Source organism: Abrus precatorius, unplaced genomic scaffold (genome assembly GCF_003935025.1).
Source record: "Abrus precatorius isolate BTA unplaced genomic scaffold, Abrus_2018 Scaffold9, whole genome shotgun sequence".
Taxonomy (NCBI): Eukaryota; Viridiplantae; Streptophyta; class Magnoliopsida; order Fabales; family Fabaceae; genus Abrus; species Abrus precatorius.
In genome coordinates, this window is record NW_020874439.1 from 28,469,281 (window position 1) to 28,480,838 (window position 11,558).

Genomic DNA, 11,558 nt, shown 5'->3' on the forward strand with positions numbered 1-11,558 from the left:
TTTTAGTGTGACAACGCGAAACTAGAGAAGCAATAGACGATACGAATAAACAGGTTGAAGATCGTGGCGTACTAATCGCTTATATCTCCGTTGGGGTTAGGGTTTGCAGAGTACTGAATATCGCTAATTCCACCGTTTTTCCGATTCCGTAACTGCGTGCAACAGTGTTCGATAATCTACTTCGTCCTTCAAATTTTGAGTTTCCCATCCCAGAATCGGTGAATTGTTGAGCAGAGAAATCGAGAATGGGAGGGCATGGAGGTCTGAACATTCTCCCTCAGAAGCGTTGGAACGTTTACAATTACGAGAACAGAGAGAAGGTTCGTCGCGACGAGGAGCAAGCCGCCAGAGAGGAACAGCTTAAGCGCGAGCAGGCTCGGAAACGCGATGCGGAGTTCCGTCTCGAGCGTTTACGTTCCGCTCGAGGTTTGGCACCGTCGCTTCCCCCTCCTGAACCTGAAGCCGAACCTAAGCCTTCTTCCGATCCTGGTCACATCAACCTCTTCGAAGGAATTAAGATTTTCGACCCAATTGGAGTGCCTCAGAAAGACGGTGCTGAGGAAAGAGATGGGCCGAAGAAGAAGAAGATGAAGAAAGAGGAAGGAAGGCCCAGCAGTGTCGTGGGCCCAGAGGATGAGAAATATAGGCTTGGTTATGGGCTTGCGGGGAAGGGGGTTAAGTTGCCTTGGTATCTTGAGAAGCCCAACGATGACGGTGTTGATGTTGTTGAGGATGAAAGGTGTGGCGGCGATAGGAGAGAGCGTAAGGGTGAGAAGAAGAAGAAGAAGAAGACGTTGGAGGAATTGAGGGAAGAGAGATTGAAAAGGGAGAGAAAAGAGAAGGATAGGGAGAGGGCTTTGAGACAGGAGAAGGTGCAAAATCACAGAGATGTTTATGGACGTAGGAGGTTCTCCAGATGAACATAGATTTTTCTATTCTCTTTTCATGTTTTGATTTGGTAGCTTTGTATCAGGAAAATTGGTTGATATTTGATATAATTAATCAAAGTGGTTTGGTTTGGTTTTCTTTCATGAAGTTATTTGATGAGTTGGTACACCAATGCTTCCTTTTCTAAGGAAAAGTTATATGAAAAAGATGGGTGTGTTTCTATGATTTTCATTTATGCTAATAGAAGTTTAGATGATGAAGATACTCCTTCAGAATGTGAAGAAACATCAACTCTTTCAAATTGTGGTTCGTTACACAATCTGCAAGTTTAAACTTTTTCTTTTGCACATTTTGAAAACAAAAAAGATCTAATTTCCATTTTACTATTTATTGAGCTATATTTATTGGTCACAAAAATGAATTTGAGAGTCAAAAGTCAAAATTGAAATGAGCTTTGCTATATATCCTCCTAATAACCTTTCTACTATCTGTGGTATAAGCATACAATGAGGTTAGTTATGTGGTATAAACATTCATTTGGAATTGTACTTTACAAGTTCTATGACAAATATACAGGCAACAAGGTAAGCTATGTGGTATAAAGATTCATTTGAAGTTGTACTTCACAAGTACATTTTCTGCAATGACTGTGTATAATATTTGCTTGCTTTCATAGACATATATGATGTCTGCATGGCATGGAATGCAAAAATCGGAAATTCTTAAACTTAATGCAGTTCTTTTTTGTATATATATATATATATATATATATATATAAGATACTAACAATTTTTTATATGCTTGAGAAATATCAAACACAAATATCCTTATCCCTAATGATGGCTGATGAATTCGGATTTCACAGCCATGCACAGATGCACTTGTGCTCGCGCGCACACACACCTGACCACCTAGCTGAAGATTGTCTAATAGAGTTGTATTATGCTTTGTCATCAAATTTCTTCATACATATAAAGTTCACCTTTGTAATGATTTATTTATTCATTAAATTCTCTTATAATCTGGATCACAGTAGGAATAAATCTAGTTTCATTCCAAAGTATGTTTGTGGACTATATTGAAGGTTTTGAAATTTCTTTTTACCTTATCTTCTCATATAACTTTGATTTTCTTCTTTTGGAAAGTAATTCAGAATAAGCCCGATATTCTTCCATAAATAGTTGCTATGGCATTTGTTTTATTTACTATCTGCGTTACTGGCGAATAAGGCGGTGCTGTAATTTTCTAAGATTGATTTGTTGGCACTTCCCGTTGCTGAATTTCAGATTTGAGTGTTAGAATTGTGTATATACATTTTGAATTTAATATTCTGTACGCTACCATGCTAAAGTGTATAATCAGATTTTGCAGTAAGTGGAATGTCGCAGAAAGAAAAATTCTAACGAGTGTGGAGTATCTTAACGTGAAACAGGGATATATATAATTATCGGGTATAGTTTCTACACGTTAAAAGTTCTTGTCTGCGATGTTCTAGTTTTACTGGCGTAGTAACAATCGGAAATTATTTTAGATGCTTATGCCCTCCTCAGCTTTGAATTAGAAAACAAAAGGCAGCAAATTTGTAAGCATCACTAAAAGAACTTTTGATGACTTAGCAATTACGCATACATTTGGATCAATGCAACGCTGGTTTTCCCGTCTGCACTAAGTTGGTCTTTTGGATTAACAATGGATTGGTTTCTCTGTTTTCATAATTTCGTTTGATGAAATGGTATATTTTATTGTCCTGCAGGCAATGACGAAGATAAATGTTACGGATTTATTTACAACGTGTTTTCCATATGTTATTACACTTAGGATCGTGCAGCTCTGTCTTGAGAAATTTATGGCAAATATGCCAGCAGACTTTCTCCCCTCCCACTTTTCAAGAATACCATGACCTTGTGAATAGAAAAGTACCTTAATAGTTTAAAGTCCTTCCTGTTTAGTAAAATGATCAAAATTAAATTGCTCGACCTACTGAATAGAAAAGAATTTATTTATTTATTTGGGGTTTCTTAAGCTTGTACCAGCTGAATCAATTGCTGGGTTGTTTTAATCATTGCCTTGTATTTGAAGAAATTGTTCTTAATAGAATATATGCAATCGTTGCCTTTGAAATAAATCTCCAAACCTGTGATGGCCAGCAACAATGAGGTTACTGCAACTGGACGTTGTTCAGATGCCTTTCGTCTTGGTTTTTTATCGTGTGTTACATAATAAAAATTTATATATATTACATTTTATTAAAAATCATAATATTAAATGCATTAGTAACATCAATATTATATTTTTTAAATAAAATTTTATTGTTTTTTATTTCGTACCCTTGAACATATTCTAAAAATCATTTATGGATTCTCTCCATTCATTTAGTCGTTGACATTCCCATAATCTTCCCCCACTTACATGAAGAAAAAATAATGACGAGAATGGATAAAATAGCTTGTGAAGTACAGGTTTAAGGACCAACAGATGTTGGGTAAAATTAATTTTAAATCGTTGAAGGTTATAAAATTGTTTTTAAATTGATTTCATATATAAATTTTACATTGAAATATGTGTAAAATAAAATAAATTGATTTTGAAAGTTAAACAGACCCAAATCTAAATGATAAAAGATATAGTTCTTCCTGTAAATGGGTGATTAACGTCCTCTTGGAATTCATATTAGAGGCTTGACTTTTTAAAAAGAACCAACTATATTTTTAAAATTGGTATTAACATTTCCCATTTTCCCCCCCCCCCCCCTCCCCTTTTCAAGTTAGACATTTCGTGAACTTGCAAGTTTAAATGTACAGGTTTACCTTTGATTTGTTCAATCGATTATTTGAGTAAGTAGATTTGCCTTTCATGATGGCCTCCATAATAAAAATGGACAATATTGTTGCCGACCTTTAACAACAAAGCCTTTTCCTATTTCCAATTTGTTTATGATGTCTAAAGATAAACGTAATTATATAATTGACTTAGAATCCCATTGGTAAATAAAATATAACTTTCTCTAATTCTCTTCTCAAATAACCCGTTTTTTTAAAGTTTTTAAATAGTAGTCTCTGGTTTGAACTAATCTGTCTGCAATTAAAATTTTATAACACGTTTATTTGTTCTATAGCCTTATTGGAGACTGAGTAGCATCAAGCCAAAAAGTCTACTAGTTAAATTTGGTTGTTGGAACGTGCCAAACCTGCAAAGTCAAATCTTTTAGGTCATATGCTTGGTAAAGGGTATAGCAGCCTTGAGTATGAAACCATGTTAGGTGAATTATTTAAACTAGAATTGTTTACCCAAACGTGACATAAGTGAATAAGAGGTCTAGTTTCCAAATGTAGTACGGCAAGTTTAAAAGCAAGAAGATTATGAAGAAAACAGTTATTAATATGTAAGAAAACAAAATAGGAACCTCTTGCATATATTACAAGAAGAGAAATAGAGGCTGCATTGCTATACTCATATGACCATTGACAGAACGCAGATTTGCATGAAGGCAACTACAAATGATAACCGTTCTCTTCTATACATGGAGAACTTGACGCTTCCCTTGGTAGGTTTACTATTATTCTCTACAATTCATTCTCCGTAGTTTCAACCTTCAGTCTAAATCTTAATATTTGTCTCTTGTCATCAGATTATTTTTCCTAATGCTTGAATACTTGTTAATCCAAAATTTTTTCTTTTCCTCCTTTCATTCCTTGAACCCAGGAAAAGTAACTGAAGTTTATGAGAAATCATACATACAAACAAACAAGTGTGTGAATTTTTCTGAATGATTTCTAGTAATATGACGAATTAGATTGCCAAATTCACTGATTTATTTTGTAATGCTTGATAAACAGTTTCAGGTTGTAGTGATAACAGCGAATATGGAGTGTAACGATTGTATGGGAAGAGTTTCCAGAATTGTCTCAAAAATGACTGGTGAGGTTCCGAAATATGCAAACTCAAACCATATTTATAATCATCTATTTATTATATAATTAGTGTATTAAGTCTAAGGCTTTGTTTGAGAGTTAGAATGAGAGTATATTGCTTTATTACTTTAAGGAATGAATAATAACGATTCAACTCTTCCCAACCCATATCATCTTCAAGCAAACTTGATGAATTTCAGTATAATATGTTTGCACTAATTTACTGTATTATACATTTTTCACTTATCACTCTCATACCCTTCCCAAAGTGTCTTGGTTCTTAGGGGAATTCTTTGCTATATTATTTCTATAGTTATGGAATAGGCTTAAATAGCAACAAATGCACAAATAAAAATCTATCTATTAACTCGAAGTTTCATAACAAAAATGAGGCACTGTGAAAAAATGTGGAGAAGGTTGTCGTATTTTAATTGTAAATTGAGTCATGTTAATCGATTATATGGTCACTCATTCGATAGAAGATGTGATTAAAGACGTATGTTAATTGTACAAAACAATCAAAACATGATTTTGAATACAACAAAATCCATTTATTTTTCTGCAAATGCAAGCCATGCGTGAGTTTACATCTAATGTAATAAAAGCTCTAGCTTACAAGCATTCCAGCTGTCACATACATAATTTAATTTATTTTATATAAAAATTATCAATACATTCAGTCCAATACTTTTTTATTTGACGAAATATCATGTGAAGCCTACTAAAAAAAAGTGAGACACGTTTGAAATTTTACTTAATAATAAATAGCGTATTATTTATTTATTACAATAAACAAATTCCATTATTTTCATGTTAAGGTATTAGTTGGTCTGATTTTTTAATTGTTCTTCTCTTCAAGAATAAAAGTTCCCTCGATTAGTTTTTATAGAAATTCTATTTTTAGGAATTTTGTTAAAAAAAAACCTAAAATCTCCTATAAAATTGTGTTTGAGCTGGCTTTTCCTTTTATTTTAAGAAGTCAATAAAAAAAAAAGCTAAACTAAACACTGACTAAATAAAAAAAACTAGATCAATTATTAGCTAGAACTTATAATAGTATCTTCCTATTGTAAACAAGGATTTTTCTAGCATGTGTAATAATAACAGAAGCTAGTCTTTTTATCCCATTAAGCTAATTTAATTTTAGTAAGTGAATTTTCTTCATGATGCAAAACTACATTGCAGGGTTGACAGAGTACACAGTGGATGTGACCAAGAAAGAAGTAACTATTAAGGGAGATTTCATTGCACAATACAATTTCCGGGAAACAAGATGAATTCTTTTACTTTATTCGTCAGTTTAGCCGTTACGTGTAGGGGGAAACAGTGCCTTAACTTATTTTTCCTTATATAATCACATGCTCATAAACACAACCAATCAAAAATTTAAAAACAATATAACATCAACGAGGATTTTGCAGTCTTTTGTAATTTATTTTTATATCTTAAAATATTAATTGATTGTTTCAAATAAGCATTAAAGTTGCTCTCTTCTTATAAGTTTCTTAGATGTAATAGTAATTTGTTATAACATACACGTAATTCTGATAACACAAACAGAAGGATGTGAGAGCTTTTCAATATAACAATTTTGGAGGCTGTCTAGTGAGAATGAATTTATTATAACAGAGTGTTAAAGTATTAATTTTACGTCAATACTCGAAACAATAACCTAGCCAAAAAGATTAAAAAAGAAAACTAATAGTGAGTTTTATAGAAGCTACCGTTAACCTATCATCAAAACGCCATTCTTGACATGAATAGGTGAGAGAGAGAGAGAGAGAGAGAGAGAGGAGAGTTCTTAAAGATTTATATTATTCGTGGTTATCATTGACAATTTAACATTACCATATAGTCATTAGATGAACCACAAAAAGAAGAAACGACGAACTTCCCCTCTTAAGTTACAAAAAGAATGCATGTTACCCAAAGCATGAGTCAGTTCACAGTAAGAGTAAGCACAGACCCACAACTTCCCTAACGTTTTTTCTACTTCCAAAATGTTATCCACGCAAAAGATAAAAAAAGGAAGAAAGAAAGAAAGAAAAACTGACAGCTGCTGAATTGATCTATTTTAATCGTCATAGTTGCTTGAATAGTCGGGAACAAGGAAACTAAGATAAAAAACTATGGTGAAAGATCAAATCGCAGGAATGCTTAGGTCTTCTTCATGAGATACCCCATAATTATGCCAAGTAAGCCAATTAATACGACAAAGACAAATGAGACTCCACCACGACTTTTGTTGCCATCACGCTTCAGTAGCTCCTACAAGTAGTAAAATTATTGCATTAAGTGTTTCCTTAAAAACCCAGCCCTCATAATCGCCGCACTCCCAAAAGAAAATAAATTGCACATATTGTGTACGAATAAGATCTAAAACAACAGCAGCACATAAAATGGCACTTTGATACAAATGAGATCACACTTAGTTATGTCATTATCATACACATTTTAACAAAAACACATTCACTCACAATTCAGACTAAAATCCTGAACTGATGTTTCAAAATAAATTCATAGGAAAGCAATTGATAGGAAAATATGAAATCCTAGCAGATAATTGCAGATGAGGGGGGAAAACAACTATTTAACACAACTTGACGTAATGTAGCCTATTTAAGGAATTAATGTGAAACAACATGAAGCACAAATAGTAACCATGTCCTGCACAAATGTTCCTAAAACTGAACTCACGATGTGGAGAAAAACTATGTTTATCAGGTTTCTTAATACCAAATAATTGAAACTCACAACAGTACCCAATGTCATGAAAAAGACTGGTTGAACACTCTAAAAACTAATTTAACAAAGAAAATAAGAGCATGGATTCTATTTTCGTCTCTCTCCTCATGTAATCTTGACAAGACCTGTCACTTTTTTCCCCACATCTAACACATTTGTTTTCAGTTACTTTTCAGTTTAAGCAGGGTTTGAAATACATAGTTAGAAAGACTATTTGGTGATATTTCAGAGACCATGACAACATAAAAGAAAGAACATAACATCCAAGGCATATACTGCCACAATAACATAATCAGAACCATTCTCATTCTATCTAAGGGAGCTCATATTACAGATTAAAATCCTCCATAATCAAAAGGTGGATAAATATGGATTAGATAAATGGGTAAATGAAGTTATCAACCACATATACTGTATAAATTCTTACCAGTTCCTGGCGGAGTTTGTTATTTTGTTGAATTGCATTATTCTTTTCTTCAGTTAGCCTTGAGATAATAGCTCTAGCCTGCAACAAGGCAACTATAATCAAAATAAAGTTTCCATACAATATTAATACAGGCTCGAGAAAAAGTAAAGCACATGAACCAATATGAAAAGAGTTTAAATACAATGGACCAGCGGTGAATGAGAGTGGCATGTCATTAATGAATAAATATATAATGTACTAGGAACTAAATAGCAAACATATTAATTTAAAAAAATAAAATTAGTAAAAAATTAATGTAAAAACTAAATCAAACAGGTTTTACCCTCTCTTTCCCTTTTCTCCAAAAAGGCATCCTTTTTTAACAGGGACTATTTGTTTCTCGTGGGGCATTTTAATTTGTTTTTTGCTTTGGTTGCAAACACTAGTAACCTGATCACTTTCATATTTGTAGTTATATTATTTAAGATTCAAATAGATGCTAGATTAGCATGATACAACTGTTGGTAATCCAAAGTAAAGATTACAAAAACTAGAAGGAATGAAGTCATATTTGATTAAAATATACCACAGGGCCTTGAGATGTAATATCAAAAGGCACCACTTTCTTGTTGCTCAATTTTGTTAATCATGACATTCTAGCACTGTCCCAGTGGTATGGTTCTCTCTTTTTTTTATTTACCACCGCATTCACAAAATTGTCATTCAGTTGCACATGGAGTTTCTAGAATCTTCCTTTTTGGCCTTAAGTTTTCATGATGGCAAGAAGCATAGACACTTGACTGAGATTCTCTATGATTACAATGCTAATAGTGTAGACAACATGGCATACAACCATCTCTGTGAAAGAAGCTTGAGACAGACATGGAAGAATTGAAATGGGTATCCACAATGGAACACAAGGAATAAGGTGCAGGGAAGACATCCTGGATTACTAAGAAACTTGGGGACGAGGAATAAAAATTAGGTTTTATTTAGGTTTTTTATATTTTTATTAAATGAAACGTTTAAATTAAAATATTTATTTAGTCACTATTTTCATACTTTTATTAATTAATGACATGTCACTCTCTCATTCACAGATTCACTGCTGATCCATTTCAGAATATATCAACAATATATTATATTTTAAACTCAAGAAAAATAATAAACAAAACTGTCTCTTCCTTTTGTTTGTCAATTCTTTTTTCTGTCAATCCAAGACTGGTAAGTCTATATCAAGTCAACAACCCTTCTTGTTGACACTCAAAAGCATACTGATCCATCAGCTTTGATCTCCCAGGCAAATATGAAATCATTAGTCACATTAGGTGTGTTTTAGGGTACCATTTACCAGCTGAAAATAAAATTACAGCACTCACCCTATCATTTTAAACTTGAAAGAATTTTTTTCCCTCGTGCTTACGAGTGTTCAGACAAAATAGTAATACAAACTGCAACCATAAACTTGTATAAGGAAGTCCATTGTGCCACAGTTTTGTGACACACAAAAGCTTCATAGTGCATACATTCTAAAGCTATATGAATTGACTTAATAAAACATTAGAATCAGTGAATCACTTTAAGTTCAAGCAAGTTTTATTTCTTAAAGCCACAACACAAGTAATCTGCATCCAAGTCAGTATGTATCATATTCCTTCATTCTATATGATTAGCTTGGAAAGTTCACAATCAATAAAAATTGCAGATAGCTTCCGATGGGTAAAAAAAAAAAAGACATTTTGAAACTATCAAAAGTGCAATTTACTAGTAATGAGCCGATAACAGATCAAGAAATGTCTATGCCTCTACTTACTTTTGTTAACAAAAATAAACATAAAAAACACTTAAAACACAAATCTTGGCATTGGAGTTTTCTTGGGAGGGAGTCTATCTACTTTACCTCTGCAGATTTGTCATGAGCCTCAGGTCGTTCAGTAAATCCTCTGGCTACCTGAAATACACAATAATAAAAGAAATCCAAATTGATATCCTTGGAATTTTATGGGGAAAAACGAAGGTTCACCTAAAACAGGATAAGTTAAGAACTCACTTGTGTGGAGTCAGAACCATTGGCATTTCCATTTTCTGAAACAGAACCTCTAGGTGACGACCCTTCCTCAGAACCTTCTGGGACTGGAGATGGTGGTTGAGGTGGAGAAACATACACTACTCTCAATTTGAATTCCTCAACCACATGCCCTGCCTCCTTGTTGAACTATATAATCCAAATGGCACAAATCTTTTAATTTCAGACAACTAAAAGAAATAAAATGAAAAGGCAACTAGCATGGCGAAGTACCATTTCTGCAGTGATATCCTTTGGACTGGCACCATCAGGAGTTTTTACACTCTGAAGCAGAAACTTATCCTTGCATTGCATATCAGATGGAGCTTCTTTTTGTGCTTGCATGGTAACTTCAATTATATATAAAAAAAAAAAGTCACCAATCCATCTATTGGCAATAAAACATAACCAAGAAACAAAAAGTAGTAATAACTAATAGCAGAATAATCGTATTAGTACCCATAACATCACATGTAGATCGCGGCAAGACAATTCCAGTGTTCGGACGAACACAGTACTTCTTGGGATTTGTCGTTTTCACCTGAACAAAATCAAAACATAAACACCCAAATTTTGCCTAGTTATCGCACAAACACAGCAAAAAGTGGCGAAAATCGTTTGTTTCAACCCTACATTACGCAAAAACTAACACGCGAATCACGTTCACTTCGCGAGAACCCTCAACGTTGCAATAAAAATGATCAGATCTCACAAGAGAAGCAAAACTAAAATTCAGAATCGAATCGAACTCCAAATTAACAAAACACACAGGGCGAAAGAAAATTGGCATTACCTTGAAAGCTACATAGCTATCGGTCTTATTAGACAATTGAAGAGAACACGAGATCTGCTTCTTCAGCTCAACTAAATCAGGAACAAGAAACAACAAAGAAATGAAACAGGTGTAACCCTAAGAGAGAAAAAAACAAACAAAAACAGATCGATGGAGTTAAAGGGAAACTCACAGGGGAACTTGAGTTCGAGAGGTTCGATGTTGAGGAGTTCCCCAGTGCTCATATTCGAGATCGAGATCCAAAGGAATTGGAATTGGAATTGGAATTGGATTTGGAATTGCAATTGCTGTGTGAGATTCGGTTTCCTTTTTCTATTTTCTCTGTGGTACAGAAAGTGGCCGTATCAACGTGCGTTGAAACTTAGAAACAAACCAATTGCGACAAAGTTTTTGGAATTCAGTACCAACCTCTCTCTCACCAAACCATTCAATTTTTTTTAATTAAAATTAAATACGCCACCTTAATATGCATGGTTAAATGAGCTTCTTTTTTTTTTTTTCATAATCACTTATTTTATTGATTTTTTATAAAATTATAAAAATAATAAAATATTCAACGGCAGTAATGTAATTTGTGATCAATTTCCTTTATTTAATTGAATAAATTGTATATTTGTTTTAAGTAATGTAGTATTTTTAATAATATTTTTATTAATATGTAAAATATACTAAACAAAATTATATATAGTTGTTATTGTAAAAATATTGATTATTTTTTTATTCGGTAAGAGATTTGATAAAAATATTTAA

The 11,558-nt window shown here is 33.2% G+C and overlaps 3 protein-coding genes across 4 annotated transcripts; 2 read left to right on the top strand and 1 right to left on the bottom strand.

Moving 5' to 3' along the window:
• Positions 1-21: 21 nt before the first annotated feature.
• LOC113849042 (leukocyte receptor cluster member 1) lies at positions 22-1,101 on the top strand. The gene has a single exon (XM_027478602.1). It carries the CDS (start codon positions 246-248, stop codon positions 918-920), a length of 675 nt encoding a protein of 224 aa, XP_027334403.1. The 5' UTR covers positions 22-245; the 3' UTR covers positions 921-1,101.
• Positions 1,102-4,280: 3,179 nt separating this feature from the next.
• LOC113851154 (copper transport protein ATX1-like) lies at positions 4,281-6,076 on the top strand. The gene is made up of 3 exons (XM_027481632.1): positions 4,281-4,432; positions 4,725-4,806; positions 5,985-6,076. The coding sequence occupies exons 1-3, from the start codon at positions 4,343-4,345 to the stop codon at positions 6,074-6,076; spliced, it is 264 nt and encodes an 87-aa protein (XP_027337433.1). The 5' UTR covers positions 4,281-4,342.
• Positions 6,077-6,580: 504 nt separating this feature from the next.
• LOC113849041 (vesicle-associated protein 1-2-like) lies at positions 6,581-11,224 on the bottom strand. Of its 2 annotated transcripts, XM_027478600.1 has the most exons (8): positions 10,981-11,224; positions 10,809-10,879; positions 10,475-10,556; positions 10,250-10,365; positions 10,001-10,165; positions 9,851-9,901; positions 7,972-8,049; positions 6,581-7,067 (listed from the first exon to the last, which is right to left on the bottom strand). In XM_027478600.1, the coding sequence occupies exons 1-8, from the start codon at positions 11,030-11,032 to the stop codon at positions 6,957-6,959; spliced, it is 726 nt and encodes a 241-aa protein (XP_027334401.1). In that variant the 5' UTR covers positions 11,033-11,224; the 3' UTR covers positions 6,581-6,956. The 2 variants fall into 2 exon arrangements, with proteins under 2 accessions (XP_027334401.1, XP_027334402.1); XM_027478601.1 differs by lacking the exon at positions 9,851-9,901 and having other exon boundaries at positions 6,638-7,067.
• Between the last annotated feature and the right edge of the window lie 334 nt (positions 11,225-11,558).